Source organism: Rhinatrema bivittatum, chromosome 1, assembly GCF_901001135.1.
Source record: "Rhinatrema bivittatum chromosome 1, aRhiBiv1.1, whole genome shotgun sequence".
Taxonomy (NCBI): Eukaryota; Metazoa; Chordata; class Amphibia; order Gymnophiona; family Rhinatrematidae; genus Rhinatrema; species Rhinatrema bivittatum.
In genome coordinates, this window is record NC_042615.1 from 414,820,050 (window position 1) to 414,846,363 (window position 26,314).

Here is a 26,314-nt window from a genome sequence, read left to right on the forward strand (position 1 = left end):
AATTGGTGTAACACTGGCCACCTTCCAGGTTTCAGGAATTGGGGCTGCTTTAAAGACAGGTTGCAGATTACCAGTAATAGGTCAGCAATTTCATGTTTTTACCTCTTGTAGAACTCTGGGGTGGATGTCATCTGGTCCTGGTGGTTTGTCAATCTGATCTAATACATCCTCCATTGTCACAGACATTTGTTTTAATTGCTCAGAATCTCCACTATTAAAGAATGGTGTGGATATGTTCCTAACATCCTCCGCCATAAAGATTGAGGCAAAGAATTCATTCAGTTTTTCTGCTATTTGCTTGCTCTCCCTGAGCACCCCTTTTGCCTTGCTGCTATTTAGTGGCCCAACTGACTCCCTCACAAACCTTTTGCATTTTATGTATTTGAAAACATTTTTATTATTTTTTTCATTGGCAGGCTTTTTCTCAAAGTTTCTCTTGGTCTGTCTAACTACTGTTTTACATCTAATTTTCCAGTGCTTATGCTAGTACCTAATTTCTTCATTTGTGTCTGCTTTCAATTTATTGAACAATGCCCTTTCAGCTTTAACTGCCTTCTTTACCTCACCATTAAACGTTTGGTCCTTACATACAAACAGTACATGATTTCACATTTTATGCATACTTGCACATACAGCCATGCAAGCACTCCACACCACTAAAAGAACAAAATGGCTGTACAGAATACACCACTGCTGCCCCCCTCAGTAAGAGGTATCAGCGTGATACCACTGAGTAATACTGTTGCCCCAATGATCTGAAGCCTGGTAGCCTTGAGACAGGGGTGCCCCAGTTTGTCCCTTACATACAGAAGAAAAGCCTGCTTCTCTAATTTTGTCCTGCAAAAGATAATTAAAAGAAAGACAAAGTAATTCAAGTACTCTATGTACTGATAGGCCATCTATATCTATTAGCACCCATCCATTATTCTATTCTAATTCACTCAAATAGAGAAATACACTTACAGGGGTAGGCAGGAGGACCATTCAGTGGGTCCCAGCATTTGTGGCCCAGCATCTGCTGCAGGAAGAGAGGAGCTGTGAACCATCAGTTAAACTGGTCCCAATGCTGCATTCTGGAAGCTTGGTCAGACAGTGTTTAAAATGACATGAAATGGCTGTCATGCGTGTAGCTCTTACCGCAAGGATGGCGCACAACTATCATTTTATGGGATCTTTAACTATCTGAACACATTCAAAAGATATAAAGGGATGTGGGATTTGAAAAAGAGGCTAGCATTATATGATGGTTGGGATGTGTGATGTGCTTTCTTACCTACATGACAAATGAGCCAGATGTGTAGGTATGGGAGCGCTTTTATGATAAACATATATACCAATTCATAAATTTCTTGGTATTACTTTCTAGACCTGTTATAAATTAATTTATATTCTATTATTATAATACAGTAACAATACAATAAAAAACAAATGTGCTAGTAATAATTTTGTATCAGAAAAGCAGAGCCTTCTTCTATTATTATTCAATATATGCAAAACAAAAGAAGAGGCACACATATATATATTATATTCTAAATACATTTTCCAAAAATCTCAAACATTTAAAAGATTCTTTATCACAGCCACAGCATCAGACTCAAGATGTTAAAAATTCAATAACCCATCTCTTGCCTCACAATGGGCTGCAGATGGCGTCAGAAGGAACACCAATAAATCAATCATCTGCCAGTTGTCGATGCCTCAACACATTTTTTACTAGGGAAAAAAACTTAAGTTTTAACACCCTGTGTCTGATGCTGTGGCTGTGATAAAGAATTTTTTAAATGCTTGAGATTTTTGGAAAATGTATTTAGAATATAATATATATGGCGTTCCTCCTTTTGTTTTGCGTATATTGAGTAATAATTTTGTGACAACATACTAAGGATACTTTGAAGTTCTTCTAGAATTTCAAGTGTTAAAATCAAGCAAACAAAATACCTTTGGAGGTACAGGTTCTAAAATACCATTTTCAATGGCCTCAGCAGTTTCCAAAGCATCTAAGAGTATGGTCCAGCGGTCCATAAGTATATCATCTGCATCTTCTACAGACAGAAGAATTGAATAAGGATCCTCTCCACTATAGCCAGCTCCCCAGTGTAGCACCCTCCCTAAATCATTTCCTGAATAAAAGAAAATATTATTTGTGAAAGGCTTACTTAGAATTTTTTTTTTTAATTCTTTATCATTTTTCAAATAACAAACACAAAATGTTTGCACTTAGAAATAACAGTTGGATTCTTTACAAACCTTAACCAAAAAGAAAAACATTAAGAAAAAAAAAAGTAAAAGAAAACATTGTAATTAAGATGATCCAATCTAATTCATTATATAGAAATAAAAAGAGGGGGAAGGAATGCAAACAAAAGAAGATATAAACAAGAAAAGTAATTATAAGAAAAGCATACCAAAACCAGCTTAATATATATTTCACCTTCACTTAGACCGCAGGGGAAGAGGTAGTAGGCCTATGGGCTTCTATAAAGAGACGTAATGCTCAGATATGAAAAAAATGAAACATTCGCTACCCCTCTTAATAAAACATTTACAGGGGTAGTGTAAAATAAAGGAATAACCTAAAGAGGCAATCTCCTGTCTAAGGAAAAGGAACTCTCTTCTCCGTTGTTGTGTAACCTGAGCTAAATCAGGATAGATCCTCACAGCTTGACCATAAAAAACTATCGGAAATTTCTATTTGGAATTTATGTGAAAGACAGAATTGAAGATTTGCATTTGAATTGATTCTAAACAATCTTATTAGTTGGAACACAGAATATTAAAAATTGAAAATGCCTTACATCGACTTATTTTTACTGTTCTGAATATTTGTCTTCTACTTTTTGTATGCTTTTCAATAAACAGACATTCACTCACCGTACCTACACTTTCTGTGCTCCCACAGACAATCACAAATACTTCTCTAACAATCATACAAACCCTCACTCCCTGAGCAAACTCTAATTTGCATTCACCTATCAGACTTACCCACCCAGTATGCACTCACTCAGGGCAAGCTTAATCAGTAGGCAAACTAGGTAGTCATCTAGAGCAGTGGTTCTCAACCTTTTTCCCATCATGACACACTTGACAGACAAAGTTCAAATGTGACACACAAGAAAATTATTCCTTACCTGCTAATTTTCGTTCCTGTAATACCATGGATCATTCCAGACGGTGGGTTATGTTCCATGTCCAGCAGATGGAGTCAGAACACAAAATTCCCAGGGGAGGACCCATATAAGCACCCCTCCCCTGCAACAGCTCTCAGTAACTAGACTAACAAAGCCCAAAAGAGAGAGACTAAAAACAGAGAGATCAAGTAATCAAAGAAGGAATTGAAATAACCACTGTCCAAATAAACAGCAACTAAATTCTGAACAGTGAACTTGCGAACAGCAGTGCGTGAACAAAAAAGACGCGCAGTATTCGAAATACAGAGTAAAAGATTGTTAAGACAGGTAGGCAGGGATGTCCCACAAGCAAACCCCCAAACCAAGGGAGGGTGTCTGGAATGATCCATGGTATTACAGGAACGAAAATTAGCAGGTAAGGAATAATTTTCTTTTCCCTGTACATACCAGGATCATTCCAGACGGTGGGATGTACCAAAGCTTTCCCATCACGGGTGGGCCGCAGACAGCCCTGCTCGTCCAAGCTGACAGCCCGACGGAGCACCGACGTCCAGGCGATAATGTCTCGCAAAAGTATGGATCGACTTCCAGTGGCCGCCCTACAAATCTCCTGAGTGGAGACGGAGGAGCTCTCCGCCCAAGATGTCGCCTGGGCTCGAAGAAAATGAGCCTTGACAACCAGCGGAGGGGACTTACCTACGCCAAGGTACGTCGCTATGATTATTCCCCTTCAACCACCGTGCTATAGATCGTTCCCCTTCAACCACCGCGCTATAGATTGTTTGGAGGCCATGCAACCCTTCCGGGGTCCGGACCAGAGGATAAACAGATGATCGGAGAGCCGAAAATCATTAGTCACCTCCAGATAGCCTATCAGAGACCACCATACATCCAGTCTACGCAGGTCTCCAGACTCAGAAGAGGCAAAAGATGGTAATTCCACCGATTGGTTGAGGTGGAATGCCGAAACCACTTTAGGGAGAAAAGAAGGAACCGTCCTCAGCGAAACCCCTTCAGGCGTGAAACGAAGGTATGGTTCACGACAGGATAGGGCCTGCAGCTCGGAAATACATCTTGCTGAACTGATTGCCACGAGAAAAATGGTCTTGAGAGTGACGTCCTTGATGGTAGCCGAGCTTAGAGGTTCGAACGGCGAACCACAGAGGACTTGGAGCACCAGATTCAGATTCCACGACGGACAAGGTGGGCGAATCAGAGGCTTCAAGTGTTTCACTCCTTTAAGGAAACGGGAGACGTCCGGATGCGAGGACAGAAACTCCTTATTTCCACTGCGAAGAAAAGCCCCCAAGGCCGCCACCTGAACCCGAAGAGAATTGTAAGCAAGACCCAAATCCAAACCTGCCTGCAAGAAGGAAAGGACTTGTGGCACTGAGGCCTGCATGGGAAGAATGTCATTCGCTCCACACCAATCCTCAAAGACCTTCCAGACTCGAACATAGGTAACAGAGGTGGACATCTTACGTGCTTTCAGTAGCGTTGAAATAACCGGCTCCGAATAACCGCGCCTCCTCAACTGACGCCTCTCAAAAGCCAGGCCGCAAGACAGAAGCGATCTGCCTCCTTGAAAAATATTGGTCCCTGGTGTAGAAGACGTGGCAGCTGACCGAGACAAAGGGGACCCTCCACCGTCAAATTGCGCAGATCCGCGAACCACGGTCGTCGGGGCCACTCTGGCGCCACAAGGATCACCGGCCCTTGGTGTGCCTCTATCCTGCGGATGACCTTGCCCACGAGGGGCCACGGTGGGAAAACATATAGGAGACAGTGGCGCGGCCAGAGCAGGACCAGCGTGTCCACGCCCTCGGCGCCGCGCTCCCGCCTGCGGCTGAAGAAGCGGGTGGCCTTTGCATTTCCGGCGGTTGCCATTAGGTCTATGTGCGGTGACCCCCATCAGCGTACTATTATCCCCATTGCCTGCTGCGAGAGCTCCCACTCTCCGGGATCCAAGTTTTGTTGGCTGAGGAAGTCCGCCTGTACGTTGTCCACTCCCGCTATATGCGAGGCCGCTAGTCGTTGGAGGTGAAGCTCTGCCCACTCCATCAATTTGTCGGTTTCCAGAGAGACCAACTGACTTCTCGTGCCTCCCTGGCGATTGATGTACGTTACTGTAGTCGCATTGTCCGATAGCACCCTGACTGCTTGATGGCGTACTATGGGGAAGAAACCCTGTAACGCCAGACGGACCGCCCTGGTCTCCAAGCGGTTGATGGGCCACTTCGACTGTTCCTCCGTCCATCGACCCTGGATTGAGCTGTTCCGACAGACCGCTCCCCAGCCTGTGAGGCTGGCATCTGTGGTGATAATCACCCAATCCGGGTCCTCCAGCGACACCCCCTGAGCTAGGTGCCGCGGTTCCAGCCACCAATGGAGACTGATGAAGGTTCCTCTCGGAATCGGAAGGATTGCCTGAAAATCTCTCGACACCGGCTGCCACCAGGAGAGTAGGGATCTCTGCAGAGGCCTCAGATGTGCAAATGCCCAAGGAACCAGATCAATGGTCGAGGCCATGGTCCCCAGTACCTGCAGGTAGTCCCAGGTAGGGGGCGTCTCGAGCGCCATAAATCCTTGAATCTGCTGACGCAGAGAATGAGCTCTGTCCGGATGCAGAAAAACCCTGGCATTCTTGGTGTCGAAGTGAGCTCCCAGAAAATCCAACGACTGGGACGGGACCAGGCTGCTCTTGGTGAAGTTGACAATCCATCCCAGAGATTGGAGAAGTTGTACCACTCTGTCGACTGCGAGGATACACTGCGCTCGTGACTTTGCACGGATGAGCCAATCATCTAGGTAAGGATGCACAAGGATGCCTTCCTTGCGCAAGGTTGCCGCCACTACCACCATGATCTTCGTGAAAACCCGTGGAGCTGTGGCCAGGCCAAAGGGAAGAGCACGAAATTGGAAGTGTTGACCCAAAATTTTGAAGCGTAGGTAACGCTGATGAGCTTGACAAATTGGTATGTGGAGATACGCCTCCGTGAGATCCAACGAAGCCAAGAATTCTCCTGGATGAACTGCCGCTAACACTGAACGGAGTGTCTCCATGTGGAAACGAGGGACTCTGAGGGACCGGTTGACCTGCTTGAGGTCCAGGATAGGACGAAAAGTACCTTCCTTCTTGGGAACCACAAAGTAGATTGAATAATGCCCCTGGCCCAGTTCGGCGGCTGGCACCGGCACTATGGCCCCCCAATTGAAGGAGACGATCGAGGGTCTGCCGCACGGCTCCCTGTTTGATTAAGGACCCGCAAGGAGAAAACAGAAACCGGTCCCAAGGAGCGCAAACAAAATCCAAAGCGTAACCACATCTTAGAATATCCAGAACCCATTGATCCGACGTGATTTGGACCCACTCTTCGTAGAAGAGAGCAAGGCGACCCCCCAGTCAAGGGACCACCTCGCGGGTCCGTCTGGCATCATTGGGTAGATTTAGCGGATGTACCAGCACCCTGCGCTTCCTTACCCTGGCGGCGCCCACGAAAGGGCCGGTTCCAGGAGTGTGAACGAGAAGAGGGAGCCCGAGGTGGCTGTTGCCTCTGAGGACGCGCTCTCCGCTGGTTACGATAACGGTTTCTGGAGTAATTATATGATCTTGACGAACGGGGTCGATCTTCGGGCAACTTGTGCACCGCGTTCTCATTAAGGGACTTGATGATCTGATCCAAGTCTTCACCAAAAAGATACCTACCCCTAAAAGGAAGGGACCCCAAACGTGTCTTGGAAGAGGCATCAGCCGACCAATTGCAAAGCCAAAGGAGCCGACGTGCTGAGACCGCCGCCACCATGGTTCGGGCTAGGACCCTTAAAAGATCATATAAAGCATCCGCTCCATAGGCAACCACGGCTTCCAGTCTGTCCGCCTGGTGAGCCTCAGCGTCTGGTAAGGACTGGGAGGTGAGAAGCTGCTGCACCCACCGAAGACCCGCTCGCTGTGCGAGGGAACTGCAGATAGCCGCCCACATCCCTAAGGCCTAGACCTCAAAGATACGCTTGAGGTAAACCTCCAGCTTCCGATCCTGCATATCCTTCAACGCCGTCCCTCCAGTGACAGGAATAGTGGTATGCTTTGTGACCGCTGATACCGCAGAATCTACGGTGGAAACTTTGAGAATTTCCAAAAAATCGGCCGGCAGAGGATACAATTTTTCCATGGCTCTACCGACCCTAAGGTTGGCCTCCGGGGAATCCCATTCCCAAGTGATCAACTGCAAGATCTTGTGATGAGTGGGAAAAGACTTGGCTAGAGGACGCAGTCCTGCTAGGAGGGGGTCCCCCTTCTTGAGAGCCGGGTCAGGCCCCACCGGTTCCGGAGGGGGATCAATATCCATTTCCTGGAGGATGTAGGGAATGAGGTCATCTAACTCCACCGCTTGGAAGATGCGGAGGACCCTAGGGTCGTCGCCCTCCACCTGGGCCACCAAGGTGGGGTCATCCACGTCTGGGTCCTGGGATTGTCCTTCCCCCGACGAAGTCTGTATTATTGATGGTGTCCCGGTAGGGCCACGAGATGTCCCCGCTCCCCCGCCTACTAAAGGGGGGCGAGCCTGAGGGAGGGTCCCACCCAGGAGGGGGTAGGTCATGGTATCTTGGGGGGAGAGGGTTCCCAGGTCCCGAAGGTCGTGTCTCTGCTCTGAAGAAAAGCCCTGTGTATCAGGACTATGAATTCAGGGGAAAAGGCCTGGCATCCTGAGGGGTCACCCCCCGGGGGATCCCCCCTCTGCCTACCAGGATTAGACTCGGAGTAAGGGTCCAAAGCGGGCCTAGAAGTGGGGAACGGATTATCCGTGTCCTCCTCAGAAAGCGCGGCATCAGAATCTTGCAACAAAATGGCCGCCGTTCCCGCGATGAGGGGGAACGGGGCCTGGCGCTTCCTTCCCACGTGGTCTGCAGCTCGAACGTCCTTGTTAGTAGCTGGCGCACATTCCCCCTCGGGGAAACAGCCTGAGCACAGACCCTCTCTTCAGAAAATAATCCAGCCCTGTCGGAGCCCTCACAAGCCGCCGCGGACTGCATCGCCGCAGGGAGAGAGAGAGGGGGGGAAGCTCTACAGATGGCTCGCGCCTAAAATGAGCGCCGACCCGGCAACGGACGCTTGCCGCGGTCCCCCACCGACCTGAAGAAGAACTGACAGGGAATTACCCTCCCGACAGCAGGCGGCCCCGGGGAATGGTGCTTCGCGGGGCCGCAGGTCAGGACGTCAGTCGCTCCCCAAAAGGGAGGGGGGAAAACATGGGTCAGGAGGGAGAGGCCGGCGCTACTGACTTTCACCTCAGAGAGCCCAACGGAGTCCAAATAATTGCAGTCTTCTGCTGAAAAAGAAGATGAAACAAAAATACACTTACCCCAACTGAGCCCTCAGTGAGGAAAATGAGAAAAGAAAGAAAGAAAACAGGCAACAGCCTGACAGCAAGTCACCAGCCTAGAGAGCGATGAGCCAGCACCAGCGGAGAGCTCTCCCCCTGCTGTAAGAGGAGCCTTAGCAAAGTGACCTAAACTGTAAATTTAAAACTTCCTATTTTTTTTTTTTTTTTAAACTTGATCCCCCTGAGGAGGTAGCCCTAAGCTAACAAGCTGGGGACCACAAGTCCCCTGCTCACATCTGCTGGAGTCAGAACGTTACTGGGAGCTGTTGCAGGGGAGGCGTGGTTATATGGGTCCTCCCCTGGGAATTTTGTGTTCTGACTCCATTTGCTGGACATGGAACATAACCCACCGTCTGGAATGATCCTGGTATGTACAGGGAATGCTCATTACAAACTAAGGCAGAAATTCAAAAAAAAAGGCCCAGTATTACTTTTATTGTCAAGAATGACACACGAGAAAAATAAAGAGTACTCTATCTGAACATAAATTATATAAATGGTAAACCTCCCATACCAGAACAGCACCAACTTCCAGCACTCAAACAGTAACTACCTTACCTAAGAAAAGGCAACACTGAAAATGTTACACCGGGCCTTAAAATTCCAATACTTCTAGTAGGAAAATGGAACAAGCCAGGCTGCTATAGAGCCCTACCTAGAAACTACATGCAGCAATCACATGTGCAGACCATCACCTAACAAACAATAAAGAGACCGTAAAGCATAAATAGAAGCATGCAGATGAAAAGATGAAACGAACTGGGAACCGCAACAAAACAGTCTCTGTATGCAGTGCAACAAAGGAAAGAGAGAAATCACCAGTCCTCATAAAATAAATCAAGAAATATAAAATCAATAGCAGTAAAATCATACCAATATGGTAGGAGACCTGGTCTTTTATATTTTGTTAATCCTAAGGGGACCAGTGTTTAATGTATTTATATATCCAACAAGTAATACACATTGTTCTGATTAATGCTGACACCAATATAACTATAGACTAGGAAACTTTTCATCCAGTAGGTGAGAGTGTGAATCCTCTGAATCCAGGGGTGGAATATGTTGGGAGTCATTTTTTGCTACTTTGGCTGAGGATGTATGTGGAGGTTGGGCCATGTGGATTCACCCAGACACAAACTAGTTTGAAGGCTACAGGCCAACTTCTGAGTGAACTCATATTTACTGTTTTGCACTGTGAAATGCTTATGATCAGGCACAAGTCTATTTTAGTTATTCCAGTAGGTCTATGATGAGAAAGCAAGCATTTAACTTAAACTAAAGCCTGCGAGACTGAAAGCCACACATCTGTGCCTGAAACTGATAAGAGCTGCTTTTCCCAAGCATTTAGTGTATAAGGAGAAATAACAGAGAGCGAGGGAGCGTGCTTCTGGACATGATACCACAGGCTGATCCTCAGGAAACATGTAAGATATATATATACATATATATATATACAGAGAGAGAGAGCGCAATTGTTATCTACCATTACTTCTTCTGTATGATCTGATTTTATTTGTTATATCCTATTGCTCAAATAAAATTACTTTCCTAAGTACCTGGAACGTGATGTACTGAATCAAAGTTTGCGTGTGGCTATTTGTGTAGGGAATAAGCTCCTGGGTTCAAGCCCCCAGGGATAATCCCTGGGGTAAATGTAAATGTGTGTGTTTATATTGGGTAGGCCCCCGAGGTAGTCCTGTGTGCACGCAAGTAATAAGCCCCTCAGGTAGCCCCCAGTGTGATTAAGTCCACCAGGTCAGAGCCCCTAGGCAGAATGCCAGTGTGCACGGTCTGAACCCAGAACATACTTTCTCTGTCTCTCATGTTCAGGATCCCTCTGGCCTAAAATCTCCAGACTTGTACCTCATCAGGACCAGTAGTAAAGTTACGCAGGTAAGGCCCACATACGCATATATGGGGCTGTTTTTGCATGAGCAACGCTCAGGGCCTAGAAGGATTAGATGGGCCCCGGGAAGCAGGGAGAGAGATACCATACAGCAGAACTTATGTCTAAAGGTAAGCTACACTAAGGGGCAGATTTTTAAAGATGCGCTTGCGCCTGTATAACGGCGAGCGCAGCTGTATGCATAGCGGGTGGATTGGATTTTGCATAATTAGTGCACCTGTGCGCACACTATGCAAAATATACGTATGTTTTGGCTGCGACTTGTGCGCGTCCGTCATGCGCAGTTCGTACACAAGTGTGCTTACACGCGCAAATACACTTGTGTGTCTCATGCAATCGTGCACGTGCCTGTGCGCATGCGAACGCGAGGGCAGGACTTCCTGTTTCTCCAATCCACGCACCCCAAAATGGCTGGCAGGGGGAGGCAGCCAAATTTCACCACCAGGGACATCGAACTGCTAGCGTCCCAGGTGGTGGAGAAGGAGCACCGGCTCTTCCCTATGGGGTAGATTTTCAAATAGCGCGATTTGGCGTACTTTTGTTGGCGCATCAGGCGCCAACAAAAGTACGCTGATTTTAGTAGATACGCGCGTAGCCGCGCGTATCTGCTAAAATCCAGGATCGGCGCGCGCAAGGCTATCGATTCCGTATAGCCAGCGCGCGCTGAGCCGCTTAGCCTACCTCCGTTCCCTCCGAGGCCGCTCCGAAATCGGAGCAGCCTCGGAGGGAACTTTCTTTTGCCCTCCCCTCACCTTCCCCTACCTAACCCACCCGCCCGGCCCTGTCTAAACCCCCCCCTTACCTTTGTCGGGGGATTTACGCCTCCCGGAGGGAGACGTAAATCCCTGCGCGCCAGCGGGCCGCTAGCGCGCCGGGATGCGGCCACGCCCCCGGACCGCCCCGGGCCGTAACCATGCCCCCGGGCCCGCCCCCGAAACGCTACGGCCCGCCCCGAAAACGCCGCGCGGATCGGGCCCGCCCCCTCGACACGCCCCCCTCGGAAAACCCCGGGACTTACGCGAGCCCGGGGTCTGCGCGCGCCGGTAGGCCTATTGAACATAGGCGCACCGGCGCGCAGCGCCCTGCTCGCCTAAATCCGCCCGGATTTAGGCGGATTTAGGCGAGCAGGGCTCTGAAAATCCGCCCCTATATGAGGTAGGACGACGGACTTTCATCGCCTGAGGAGAGCCTGGCGGCAGGTGCAGGCCAGGTTCAATGAGAGTGCCTCGCACCCTTGTAGAGTAAGTAGACAGTCTTTACGCATCCAGATGGAGGCACTGTGGGAGTGTGAATATGGGGTTAGGCCTGGGAGGAGGAACCAGACTGAGAAACAGAGTGTTATAGTATAGGGTTTTGGATGGAGCGTGTAATGTAAAAAGATTATTGGCATAGTTTATTACCTACATGAATATTGAAGCTCAGTATCACGGTTCTTCAGGGTTGATAAATGTTGTTATATCACTCATTGTCACATTCCAGTATGCAGGTCCTATTATCACCATCAGAGTACATTCATGGTTCGCTCTCCCTTTTTTGTAATAGATAGAGGACCTGAAGAAGAAGGCCCGGTGGCTGGGCCTAAAGAGGAGGAGGTTGCTGGCGCAGCTGTGGGCGGAGCAGGCTGGGCCTCGTGGTAATGGAATGCTAATGGAATGTTCAATCATGTTTTTCAACATGAATGCACAGTTTATTCTGACCTCTCCTTTTGTTTTACAATGCTGCAGGCCCTGAAGAGGAAAGGCCAGGCCCAGCTCTGGCACCCCGCCTAGCAGCAGCTGCTCCAGGGGCGAGCCGGATTCTCTCCCCCCCCTCGCGAGGAGATATCACACGCGGCAGCCACCTCCCCGCGATGAGGCACACCCTGGCCCTCCCCCTAGTCCCCCACCCACATAGGGCATCCTCCCTGTTTTGCCCGCTTACCAGAGCGGGTATCTCTGGTAAGTCCGAGGAGGCAGAGTAGCTTAGATAGACAAATGAGTCCTATCCGTATCCGTTATCCTTGCTAACTCAATTAGATAGTGAAATAGAGACCTTTAAATATTGGAAGCGGATGACGTCATCTCAAGGGGGACGCCCCTGAGGTTTGCGTTCTTGCTGGTACTTCAATCAGAGCGTGCGCACGCATGCGCCCTAAGTCTTCAGGCAACATGGCGGATCTGCAACGTCGAGCCAGTTCGGGGACGCCGGAGGGAGACGGCATGGAGACGCCATGGCAGCCAGCCGTCCATCAGACCCGGAGAGAGTCGCCACAGAGGTAAACAGGACGGAGTGAGGACGTCGAGCAGCGACGGTTGCAACAGTACCCCCCTTCAAAGGGCAATCTCCTCTTCGGGTACCAGGCTTAGGTTTAGAAGGATGCACGAGGTGGAACTGATGAAGCATCTCTTTGTCCAAGATATTGGTCTGAGGCTCCCAAGAGATTTAATCGGGGCCGAAGCCTTCCCAAATCAGAAAGTATTCAAAAGTCTTGCCTCTGTTACGAACATCCAGAATCTCTTTGATCTTAATTTCTAATTCGTCTTCTGCATTGATGACAGGTGGAGCTTGAGATTTGGAAGAATCTTGCAGAGTATTATTGATAATATCAGCAGCAATGGATAGAGCTGCTGTGGACGTCACTGAAGGTTTCAGTGGAAGTGGTGATGTTAGGTTACGTCCAAACCACTTCTAGAGATGGTGGCATTACCAGCGGAAACAGACTAGCTGGTTGCCAGAGATATCTTCTTCGGATCTAATATGTGCTGTGGCTCATCAGACACATTCTCCGAATGGATGGAACGTGACATATCTCCAAGTTTATAATCCGTGAATGCGGATAGATGTTGAACGCCTTTGAGCCAAGGTGAACGTAGAAGGCGCTAAGAATATCAGCAGCCAAAAGTTAAACTGCCGTGGACGTCACTGAGATCTTCAGGAGAAGTGGCGATGTAAAGGAACGTCCAAAGCCCACTTCAAGTTGTGATGCAATAATGGATCTTCTAATTTGACGAAGGGACTCCTCAGGTTTTCCACTAGACGTCTGAGAATGAAATTGCCTCCTGCCCCTGAGTCCATTAGGACAGGAGTCTGAACCATAGCCGGTTTGCAGATCACGGAGACCGGAAGAGAGGGCGGAAGAGAAAATGCAGTATGGCCCAAGAACAGTCCTCCCGCGGGACTTAGGCCCGTCTGTTTCCCAGACAAATGGGGCATGTAGAGACATCATGGCCGGGCTGACCACAATACATGCACAGACCGTGTTTCTTCCGAAATCTCTCTTTGGAGGTCAAGTGTCCAGGACCAAGTTGCATGGGTTCATCTTTATCAGCAGCATAAGTTAATGGAACCATCCAAGGTTCAGTGGTAGTACTAGCCTGTTTCAACCCGGGTAACACCTTAGGCCAGAATTCCTTCACCTTGTCTCGGAGCCGGTGATCAGGTGTCTGGTGAGCGGCCAGCTCGTCCTTTAAGCGGGTATCCAGGCCTCTGCAGAAGAGAGTCTTGAAACATTTGGGGTGAAGTTCAGCTGCGAGGGTCTTGAATTCTATGGCGAATTCAGCCAGTGATCTGTTGCCTTGCTTCAAGTCCACCAAAGCAAAACCGGCAACAGAATTACGAGCAGGGTCATCGAAGACGGATTTAAACAAGTCCATAAATCCTTCTATGTCCTGCAAAATAGGGTCCTTGTGTTCCCACAAGGTAGATGCCCACGACAGGGATCTCCCATCCAAGTATGACAGGATGTAGGTGGTCTTCGAAAGAGCCGTGGGACATAAAGTTGGCTGTAAGGTAAAGTGCATGCAGCACTGGTTCAGAAAGCTCCGGGTCTTCTGGATTTCTCTGGAAAAGCAGATAGGAGCCGCCAGTGGTACAGCAGTCTTTAACGTTACCTCCTGTTAGACCTTCTTGGTTAGAAGCTGTGCCTTGTATCTTCTGTGTGTGTAGCTGATGAAATGCTGCAGTAAGTTTCTCCAAAGTTTCTTGCTGCTCTGAGATGCAGTGGGCCAGGCCCGGTATAGCCTGCAAGGCAGAGAGATGTGCCAGATCCATGAAATTAACAACATCCCATAGTTTAAGCTGGATCCACTGGAGTTAGCAATCTGTTAGAATCTGATGCTAGGAACTCCTGAAAGAGGGAGGAGTTAGCAATCTGTTAGGAATCTGATATAGTTGTGAGTGGATATCTGGGTCGGTGGCAGATGACCACGCCCCCGGGAGGATATCCGGGAGAGGGACATCGGCTAGGCTTGAGTATGGAGACAAACACACATTAGTTCTTTTATTAAACAGGTTTTTGAAACCACCAGAGGTGGCAGTAGTGAGTTGATATGCCCGGCAGGGCTGTAGTCCCTCAGGTACTGGAACAGTGATCCCAGGATGGCTGAGCTGTTGAGAAACTGTAGAAAGTGAGTGGGCAGAGTTCATGAACAGAACTAGATGACAAAACTCACATAAGGTCTCAAGGAAGCTCAGGAGCTGGAAAGGTTTAGGCCTTCGAGGAGCGAGTACCTGGTTCCAGGGAAAGCTCTGAGAGAGCGATGTTAACTCACAATTGTTTGTAACAGCGCTAGCTTCCAGGCAGTAGAGAATCTTCAGAGTGTCCAGGAACATGGGCCCTTGAGGAGCGAGTACCGGCTCCTATCTGTAATCTGAAAGTAAAGAAAAAGAGCAAGGCCCTTGAGGAGCGGGTATCTCTAGTAAGTCCGAGGAGGCAGAGTAGCTTAGATAGACGAACGAGTCCTATCAGTATCCGTTATCATTGCTAACTCAATTAGATAGCGAAATAGAGACCTTTAAATATTGGAAGCGAATGATGTCATCTCAGGGGGAACGCCCCTGAGGTTCACGTTCTTGCTGGTACTTCAATCAGAGCGCGCGTGCTCCCTAAGTCTTCAGGCAACATGGTGGATCTGCAACGTCGAGCCGGTCCGGGGACGCCGGAGGGAAATGGCATGGAGACGCCACGGCAGCTAGCCATCCATCAGACCCGGAGGGAGTCGCCACAGAGGGCGGAGTGAGGACGTTGAGCAGTGATGGTCGCAACAAAATTCTATGTAAAGGGTACCCCCTCAGTCTCAGCATTCTTCTTCTCCTCTCTCTTTCTCTTTTGAGCCGTATAGATCCGAGGACCCATGCAGCTATTATAATCATGTGGAGAAACAGGAATGGCCAAACAGCCACAGAACAGCTGTTCCTTGTGTTTATCACTTCCTGATTCAGTCCCTTACCATTAGACACAAATCAACAGAGCATAGGTAAATAGTTTACCATTTCCCAATTATCACCAGTAAGCCCCACAAGCTCTTCCTCTCACCTTTTGCCTTCCTCCGGAATCGAGGATCCCTGAGCGATGAGGCCAAGAAACCGCAAACAATCGAGGACACTTTAAGTAGTCATTTGCGCACACAGGCAGGCAGTAGTAAATATACGTGCGTGAGATAGACAATGCGCCAGTGGAAATGCACGCGTCCCTTATAAAATACGTCATATGTGCGTAAGTCACGGACAAGCCCCTTTTTTATTTGCGCGACTTTGTGCCCGCAGGGCATTTACATGCACAAATACTGCTGTGCAAAATTCGGTTTACGCACGCGCTGGTGTGCAGGACTTTTAAAATCTGGCCCTAAATGTTTTTGAGACCTGAAGTTAAGGTGAATTGCACTAAATGTTTTGAGACTTGAGAGTTAAGTTGTGCTGCTCTTTTGTTTCTGTTTTTTACACTCAGGCCGATACAGTAAAAATTGCGGGAGAGCGCACAGGCCACTCTCCTGTGCACGCGATTCAGAAAAAAAAATTATTCAAATTAGGGCCTGCGGTAAAAAGAGGCGCTAGGGACACTAGCGTGTCCCTAGCGCCTCTTTTTTGACAGAAGCAGCGGCTCTCAGAGTTTGACAGCCGACGCTGGTTCTCAAACCCGCTGACAGCCCTGGGTTCGGAAACCGGACACCGGCAAAATTGAGCGTCCGGTTTTCAACCCACGAACCGCGGGCTGATTTTAAATTTTTTTTTTTTTTTTAAATTATTTTTAACTTTTGGGACCTCCGACTTAATATCACCATGATAATAAATCAGAGGGTGCACAGAAAAGCACTTTCCCGGTGCCAGGAGAAATTAACACCTACTTTTGGGTAGGCGCTAATTTCTGAAAGTAAAATGTGCGGCTTTGCTGCACATTTTGCTTTCTGTATCGCGCGGGAATGACTAATAGGGCCATCAACATGCATTTCCATGTTGCGGGCGCTATTAGTTTCGGGAGGGTTAGACGCGCGTTTTCGATGCGCTATTACCCCTTACTGAATAAGGGTAAAGCTAGCGCGTCAAACGCGCATCCAAATGTACTGTATCGGCCTGACTGTAAATAAATTGCACTTAAAGAACAGCCAGAGTCTGCCTCATTTTTCCTCTGGCTGTTCTCAAGCTGCTACGCTCGAGATACCACAATGTTAGCCTGGAGACTTCTTAACAAGTGGCTGTTACCAACTGTACTCTGTACTAGGGAAAAGAAAAGTCATCATATGTTTAAACCTGAATTATTTCTAATGCTTCACTGTGGAAGAATAGTGAGCATAGGAGAAGAAAAGCTTCTATTTGCCTTTAGGGCATGTGATGTTTAACAGAGAGTTAGAAGATAGTGAACATAGGAAAAGGAAATTTTGTCTTGCTTTAATGAATGTAGTGTTTGTGAACAGTGAGTTAGAAGGTAGGAAGGAAAAACTCATCTCAATTAGACAAAGTGGTGCTCTTGTTTGTACTCTATATTGTGCAAAATCTCCTTCCCCATATTTTTTGTTGAAAGGAATTTTATTGAACATAAAATGTAGCATGGAATTAATGTCTGGTGTGAATTTTATCTGGTGGTTCATAAGGGACCTCAGTTTACTTATGTCCAGGGGGAATAGAGGATAAAGAAGGGAATCCTATTCTGGGTGTTGTGGGGAATCCATTAGGGAGGAAATAGGTTAGCCCTACCCCAGCCATTTCTCTCTTTGAGAGCATCTCAGTCCAAGTAAAGCGCAGTTGCTTACCTGTAACAGGTGTTTTCCTAGTACAGCAAGATGTTAATCCTCACATGTGGGTAACATCATCCAATGGAGCCTGGCATGGGAAACATTTGTCAAAGTTTCTAGAAGCTTTGAATAGCACACTGAGCATGCCCAGCATGCCGCTATCCACGCGAGGTCCCTCCTTCAGTCTTGTAACATACAAAAATACAAGTGATAAAATAAAACAACAAACCGGAAGGAGAACCCAACTCCGTAGGAAGGTGGGTGGGATTCCAGAGGACTAACATTCTGCTGTCCTAGAAGAACAACCGTTACAGGTAAGCAACTGCACTTTCTCCTAGGACAAGCAGGATGGTAGTCCTCACATGTGGGTGAGAATCAAACTCCAGACTGTCCCTGTTAACAGAAGAGACTAACAGCGATTGAACAAGGTGCGAAAAGGCACAACAATAATTGTGATGCTGCAGGTCGGCAGAGAACTGTCTTGTTCCCACAGAAGCACGCAGGAAGAGTTGGGTTTAGGTCTGGAACAGATTGCTCAGGACGGACAGACCAAAGGCACTGTCCTGACTCCCGTCCTTGTCCAAGCAGTAATGAGCCGCAAACTCGTGAAGGGAACTTCAGGTTGCGGCTCGGCAAATTTCGACGATGGGGACTGCATGCAAATGAGCCACCGACGTCGCTATAGCCCACACTGAGTGAGCCTTTACTCTGCCAGCTAGCAGGAGGCCTGCCTGCTCATAGCAAAAAGGCAATGCAATCCACCAGCTAATTCGACAAGGTCTGTTTACTCACCGCCACTACCAGTCTGTTGGAATCAAAGGATACAAAGAGCTGGGTGGACCTGCCTGTTGCCAGCTGTGCGATCTAAATAGAAAGCCAAGGCTCTTTTGCAGTCCAGGATATGACGAGCTCATTCCCCCAAGTAGGAATGAGATCATGGAAAGAAGGTGGGTAAAACAATGGACCGAGGTGGAAATCAGTCACCACCTTGGGCAGAAACTTCGGATGCGTACGCAAGACTACACGATTGTAGAACAAACTCGTGTATGGTGAGTTCGTAACCAGAGCCTGAAGTTCACCGACTCTACGAGCCGAAGTAATGGCCCCCAGGAATATGACCTTCCAGGTGAGGAACTTCAGATCGCAGGACTGTGGCAGCTCAAAGGGAAGGCGCATGAGCTGTGCCAGGACAATGTTGAGATCCCAGGACGCTACAGGAGGCCGAAAAGGGGGCTTCAGCTGGAGAAGACCCCGCATAAAGCGGCCTACTAAAGATTGCACTGGAATGGGTGTGTCAGTTACACCCCGATGGCATGCACTGACAGTGCTAAGGTGGACCCTGACCGAGCTGGTTTGAAGCCCAGATTCGGAGAGGTGCCACAGGTAGTCTAACAGCCGAGGAAGGGGACATGAGAGGATCTAATTCATGTCCCACACACCAGATGGAAATCCACTTCAAGCTGAAGGACTTCCTGGTGGAAGGCTTCTGAGATGCCACCGGTACCTGGGAGACACAGTACAAGAGAGCCAAGGGCTGAAGGACTACACACTCAACATCAAGTCGTCAGAGCCAATGCCTGGAGGTTCGGGTGCCATAGGGTGCCCTGATTCTGGGAGATGAGTTTGGGCGACATCCCCAACTGGACAGGGGTTCGCACAGAAGCAGGAACCAGACCTGTCGGGGCCAAAAGGACGCCACAAATACCATGGTCCCTCTGTCCTGTTGAAGCTTCAGAATGTCTTCAAGAGGAGAGGTAGTGGAGGATATGCATATAATAGGCCTCTCCCCCAGTGGAGGGAGAAGGCATCGCAGGCCGGATGCCCCACCCAGAAGAAGGGAACAGAACTTGCTCTGTTTATTTTGTGGTTGAGGGAGGAGGTGAAAAGGTCCATGTCCGGTGTACTCCACTGGCGAAACAGCTCAGCCGCTATCTCCGGGTTGAGGGACCACTCGTGAGGCTGGAAGGAGCGGTTTTAAGCGGTCCGCCAGCACATTCAGATGTCCCAGCAAGTACATGGCTCGAGGGACATCCCCTGTGATAGGACCCAGATCCACATTTGCACCACCTCCAGACAGAGCAGAAACAAGCCCATGCTGCCCTGTTTGTTGATATACCACATTGCAACTTGGTTGTCCATCTGAATCAGGATTTCCTTGTACGACAACTGGTCTCTGAATGCCCACAAGGCATAACGGATCATCTGAAGCTCCAGGAAGTTTATTTGACAGCGGGCTTCGGAGGTGGTCCAGAGACCCTGCATGTGGATACCGTTCACATGGGCTCCCCAGCCCTGAGAGGAGGCATTGGTGGTGATGATCACCTGAGGTGGAGCAGCTTGGAAGGGAATTCCCCTTTCCAAGTTGGAGATCTTCCCACTAGGAAAGAGACACTCGCAGAGGATCAGTGACTGCGATATGAGTCTTGAGATCTTGGGAGGCCTGTTGCCATTGGGACCACAAGGTCCACTGAGCCCTCCACATGCACAGGCCGGTGAGAGGGGCCACATGGATGGAAGCTGCCATGTGGCCTAGCAAACGGAGCAGAAGGCAAGCGGATACCTGCTGGCTGTTTCAGACAAAGATGGCCAGCGAGGCAAAGGCTAGAGCCCAATCCCTGGGCAAAATGTCTTCGCCTGCACCAAATCCAGTCTGGTTCCTATGAAGTCCAGCTGAGGAAACAGACAGAGATGAGACTTGGGGTAGTTGATAACAAACCCTAAAGTCTGTAGTGTCTGCACTGTCAGGGCCAGAGCACTCAAGGCCCCTGTGCAGGAATCGCTCTTGACCAACCAATCATCTACGAACGGGAAGACATGCACCGATGGACACCTGAGATAGGCGGCCATGACCACTAGGCATTTGGTGAAAATGCGAAAGGCTGAAGCCAGCCCGAAGGGCAGCACCCTGTACTGATAATGGGCCTTCCCCACCACAAAGCGGAGGTACTTCCGGTGGCCGGTGAAAATAGAGTGGAAAGCAGAGTTGCTTACTTGTAACAGGTGTTCTCACAGAACAGCAGGATGTTAGTCCTCACATATGGGTGACATCATCAGGATGGAGCCCAATCACGGAACACTTTTGTCAAAGTTTCTAGAACTTTGACTGGCACCACTGAGCATGCCACCAACCCTGCATCCAGCAGGGGTCCCCCCTTCAGTCTCGTTAATAGTAAAAAGAACGTGCGAAAAAGAAAATTAATCGCAAGCGTACCTTTATTAGCTACATTTTTAATTGCATATCTTTGCTACCACACTATACTTTAAAAAATGTCAATAAATCATATTTTCCGTGATAATGACCCTTTAATTTGTATTTGTATTTATTAAAATTTCTTAAATCGCTCATGCACAAGCCCTGAGTGATTTACAAAATAAATATACAAAATAAAATACCATTAAATAAAACACAACTTAACAGACAAAATACAAGCATCTTTAGATGTTTCTGTTTGATGTCATTACACAACTTGGTGAAAGACCCAAATGAAATAACTGCATTCTAGTTTGCCTTTAAAAGTCCTCAAATATCAAGAAAATCAATTTCCAACCTTAAGTGATCTCACCTGTTCCTAAAGGTAAAATTGCCACGGATGGTTCAGAACAGGCCAGCTTATGCCTTATCTCTTCCAGTGCACCAAGAACCCAACCAACTGTGCCATCACCACCACACACCAAAACTCGGAAATAGGGAACTTGACAAAATGTATGAAATCTTCAAAGAAAAAGGCAAAAAAATAATCAGTATTTTTTGATGAAATTATATCAGGTTCTCTTGTATTCCTAATACAGAAAACACATGGCAATTCTGTATTTACCATCCCTTGGAAAACATCAGTTATGCATCAAATTTAAATGTGTAAAAATTAAGGTCAACAAGGAAGTTGCAAGCAAAATCTTTTAATAGACTGAGGGGGTAATTTTCAAAAGAATTTGTGTAAAAGTAGCTTATATTGTAGCAATTTTCAAAAGTCCATTTGCTTAACATGCACTTATGTATGTAAAATCTAGTTTTAAAGTATGTAAACCCTTTTGAAAATTACCCAACTATACAATTGTGAATATTTTCCAAGAGTTACGCTCTCTATATCAGAATATTGCAAAATGAACTATCAGTCACATTATTCTAGGAATTTACATGAACATGAGAAACTATTAGTAAACCTAGGGGCTCAGTGTATCCCAGGGGTCAAGGAAGGAGGAAGATTCCATTGGGATTCCCTCAAAGCCACTATCAGATTTGCCTCAGTATACCTCTCCTCCAAAAGATCTCCACTATTCATGTTTTGGTTTGTTTTTTAGGTAAACTGGCAAAAAGATTGTTTCAGTGTTGGGAATGTGCAAGACCCAAGAACAGATATCTTTTGGCTTCTTCAATTTCTTCAACCTCCAACCGACTTTGTCTCTGTTCCAGTGCATAAAGACCTGCAAATGAGGATGTGGCAGACACTGAAATCATGTCTTTTGGTGGACTGAAAGCTTGACCTAAAGTATAAGGTGCAGGCCTCCCCAGGATTTGTAGTAATCCAGTTACCGCACCATTCTGTGGTTGCTAAGCCAGTGTTGAAGTGTGCAATACACTCATGATCCCTCAAACATATTTCCACCAGACAGTTGTGCCGCCGAGCCTATTCAACATAGGCTCGGCGCACGCAGGGGGAGCTTGGGGCAGGTTTTCGGGGGGTACGCGTGTATCTTATGCCCGTACCCCTTTGAAAATCTGCCCCTTAATGTGTGGAATACATATGGACTGCACTTCTAGGATTGTATTTTTAAACAATGTCCATGCCTGTTGAACACTTTTAACCTTTACAGCTGCACCTTTCAGTTTTTTTCTAACTATTTTCCTCATTTTATCAAAGTTTCCCTTTTGAAAGTTTAGTGTTAGAGCTGTAGATTTATTTATTGTCCCCCTTCCAGTTATTAGTTTAAATTTGATCATGTTATGATCACTGTTGCCAAGTGGCCCCACTGCCGTTACTTCTCTCACCAAATCCTGCGTTCCACTAAGAATTAAATCTAAAATAGCTCCCTCTCTTGTTGGTTCCTGAACCAATTGCTCCATGAAGCAGTCATTTGTTACATCCAAGAACTTTGTCTCTAGCAAGTCTTGATGTTACATTTACCCAGTCAATATTGGGGTGATTGAAATCTACACAAAGAAAAGGAGTCGGTGGATAACCACAACAATAATCTAGTAACAACAATTGAAATCTCCCATTATTACTGCACTGCCAAATTGGTTAGCTTCCCTAATTTCTCTTAGCATTTCATCATCTGTCTGACCATTTTGTCCAGGTGGACAGTAGTATACTCCTATCACTATACTCTTACCCAACACACATGGGATGTCTACCCATATAGATTCTACTGAGCATTTAGTCTCTTGTATGATCTTTATCCTGTTGGACTCTATACCCTCCCGGACATAAAGTACCACACCCCCACCAAGTTATGTGGAAAGAGGTTCTTCCAAGTATCCATGCTTTTGGAAAGAGGTTCTTCCAAGTATCCATGCTTAGCGCCTGTATCAAGGCTCATCACCTGTACATAGCACAGTATTTGCATGAATATGTATAAAAGCTGAAGCTTTTGATGGAATCATTTGATCCAGGGCAGGCAGACTTCTATCGAGCAGTGGAAGATGTAGAGGAATATGAGAAGCATCAGATCCACTTTGCATATGAAGCTTTGACACTGCAAATAGGACTTCGGTCACTTCCATAGGAGCTTGAAGGCTCATGTTGTTGCGAGCTGGTGGCCTTTGTGAAGATGTGCACAACTGTCTGGTGGATGTACTTTGTACAGAGGACAATTGTTTGGGTGACAAGGTACAGGAGACCGTGGCTCTGATTAGAAAACATCAATTCACCCTACAATCATTCAGTGGTGGCAGGGGACCAGTCAGCTTCATCCTGACAGCAGTATTTTTCAACTTGGTGGGGGTGTGGTACTTTATGTCCGGGAGGGTATAGAGTCCAACAGGATAAAGATCATACAAGAGACTAAATGCTCAGTAGAATCTATATGGGTAGACATCCCATGTGTGTTGGGTAAGAGTATAGTGATAGGAGTATACTACTGTCCACCTGGACAAAATGGTCAGACAGATGATGAAATGCTAAGAGAAATTAGGGAAGCTAACCAATTTGGCAGTGCAGTAATAATGGGAGATTTCAATTGTTGTTACTAGATTATTGTTGTGGTTATCCACCGACTCCTTTTCTTTGTGTAGATTTCAATCACCCCAATATTGACTGGGTAAATGTAACATCAAGACTTGCTAGAGACAAAGTTCTTGGATGTAACAAATGACTGCTTCATGGAGCAATTGGTTCAGGAACCAACAAGAGAGGGAGCTATTTTAGATTTAATTCTTAGTGGAACGCAGGATTTGGTGAGAGAAGTAACGGCAGTGGGGCCACTTGGCAACAGTGATCATAACATGATCAAATTTAAACTAATAACTGGAAGGGGGACAATAAATAAATCTACAGCTCTAACACTAAACTTTCAAAAGGGAAACTTTGATAAAATGAGGAAAATAGTTAGAAAAAAACTGAAAGGTGCAGCTGTAAAGGTTAAAAGTGTTCAACAGGCATGGACATTGTTTAAAAATACAATCCTAGAAGTGCAGTCCATATGTATTCCACACATTAAGGGGCAGATTTTCAAAGGGGTACGGGCATAAGATACACGCGTACCCCCCGAAAACCTGCCCCAAGCTCCCCCTGCGTGCGCCGAGCCTATGTTGAATAGGCTCGGCGGCGCGCGCAAGCCCCGTGACGCACGTAAGTCCCGGGGCTTTCCTGGGGGGGCGGGTCGCGGCGGCGTGTCATCTGGGGGCGGGGCCGCAGGTGTGGTTCCGGCCCGGGGCGTTTCCGAGGCCTCCGAAACTGCTCCTGGGCCAGGGAATTGCATGCTGGCGGCCGGCCCAGCGCACGCAAGGCGTAACCTTTCCAACAAAGGTAGGGGGGTTTAGATAGGGCTGGGGGGGTGGATTATATAGGGGAAGGGAGGGGAAGGTGCGGGGGGTGGAAGGAAAGTTCCCTCCGAGGCAGGCTGCGCGGCTCGGGCGCAGGCTGCCGATTTTGCGCAGCCTTGCTCGCGCCGACTCCGGATTTTAAAAGATACGCGCGTAGGCGCGCATATCTACTAAAATCCGCCATACTTTTGTTTGCGCCGGTCACGCGAACAAAAGTACCCGCAGGCGCAGTTTTTTTTAAATCTACCCCTAAGAAAGGTGGAAGGAAGGCAAAATGATTACCATCATGGCTAAAAGGTGAGGTAAAAGAGGCTATACTAGCCAAAAAAATATCCTTCAAAAATTGGAAGAAGGATCCATCTGAAGAAAATAGGATTTATTTATTTTATTTATTTAAGGCTTTTATATACTGACTTTCTTGATACAAATCAAATCAACTCGGTTTACATTGAACTAAGCAGAACAATAATCAACCAATTAACAAGTGACACTTTAGAGGAGCATAAAAGTTACATTATAACAAGGATGCCTTAACTGGGAGGAGGAAAAAAAGAGGGGGTGAACGAAGATAAACTATCTACCTTATAAATGGCCTGTGACCGACGGCCCGCAAATGCGCAGTAGAGCACAGCTCTACTGCGCATGTGCGGGCAAGGATGTCGATCAGAAAAAAAAAATGGCGGTGGGGCCGCAGGAGCGGGAGGAGAAGCAGCGGCGCCGCGCGCGCGGTGCCGCTGCTTCTCCTCCCCAGATCTGCCGGCAGATCTCGGGGGGGGGGTGTCACTCCCGCGTCCCCCCCACCGAGATCTGCCGGCAGATCTCGGGGGGGGGGGGTGTCACTCCCGCGCCCCCCCCCCGAGATCTGCCGGCAGGAGCGGGAGGAGTTAATGGAGCCGGGTGAGGGTTGCGGGAAGTCGCGCTTACGGCGCCGGGAGGAAATGGAGGTGGGTGAAGGGAGGGAGAGGGGGACTGAGTGAGTGGGAGGGAGGGAGAGGGGGGACTGAGTGGGAGGGAGTGAGGGAGAGGGGGGACTGAGTGAGAGGAGAGGGAGGGTGGAGAGGAGTGGGTGGGGGAGGGGGGTGGTGAAGAGTGAGGGGAGAGAGAATGAGGGGGAGGTGAGAGACAGAGGGATGTAGCCCGTTTTAACGGGCTTTACGGCTTGTATACAATAAAACATAAAATAAATAAAACTATATACAATAAATAAAATAATAAATAAATAAATAAATAAAACTATATACAATAAAACATATGGATAAAACATAAGCATTGTCAAGTTAAGTGTAAAACATTGATAAGACAGGCGAAGAGAGAATTTGAAATGAAGTTGGCCATAGATGCAAAAATTCATAATAAAAACTTTTTAAAATACATCCGAAGCAAGAAACCTGTGAGGCAGTCGGTTGGACCATTAGATCAGTGGTCCCCAACCTTTTTTGCACCAGGGACCGGCTTCAAGCAAGACCATTTTTCCATGGCCCGGCAGGGCGGGGTTATGGAGGGGGTTGGATTTTAGTGCACACTTATCATTTAATTATGACATTTATAATGTGAATGTGACTCAACTCACCATACGTTCTCACATGCATGGCACACTGACCCATGATCGTCACGGGGCTAGATGTAAAAGTACAGTTTGTATCCACGGGAACCCCCCTGACCCACAATAATGGATGTAAAGCAGAATTATGACAGTCCCCATACAACTCACCCTACAAAAAAGATATTCTGGTTCTGGTGACATCTCAGTAACAGCAACTCAAACTCCTTCTACTTCCAGGCTCAATAGCCCTACTTATGAAAAGACAGCAGTTTACCACCAATGCATGTCCTCTGAGAAAACACAACAAATAAGACCGATACAAACGCTTACATGCTAGCAAAATATCTCATCTCGGTAACAGACACAGAACCAACCTAACATACTCCCA

At 47.5% G+C, this 26,314-nt stretch overlaps 1 protein-coding gene across 1 annotated transcript in view; it reads right to left on the reverse strand.

The window, feature by feature from the left end:
* The window catches only part of DGKQ (diacylglycerol kinase theta), a 513,416-nt gene that overhangs the window by 136,265 nt on the left and 350,837 nt on the right, over positions 1-26,314 (reverse strand). Inside the window, exons 17-18 of the mRNA XM_029602759.1 lie at positions 20,965-21,113; positions 1,939-2,120 (exon numbers count right to left, since the gene is read on the reverse strand). Coding sequence (XP_029458619.1) covers positions 1,939-2,120; positions 20,965-21,113 — 331 coding nt within the window. The remainder of the gene's footprint in view (positions 1-1,938; positions 2,121-20,964; positions 21,114-26,314) is intronic.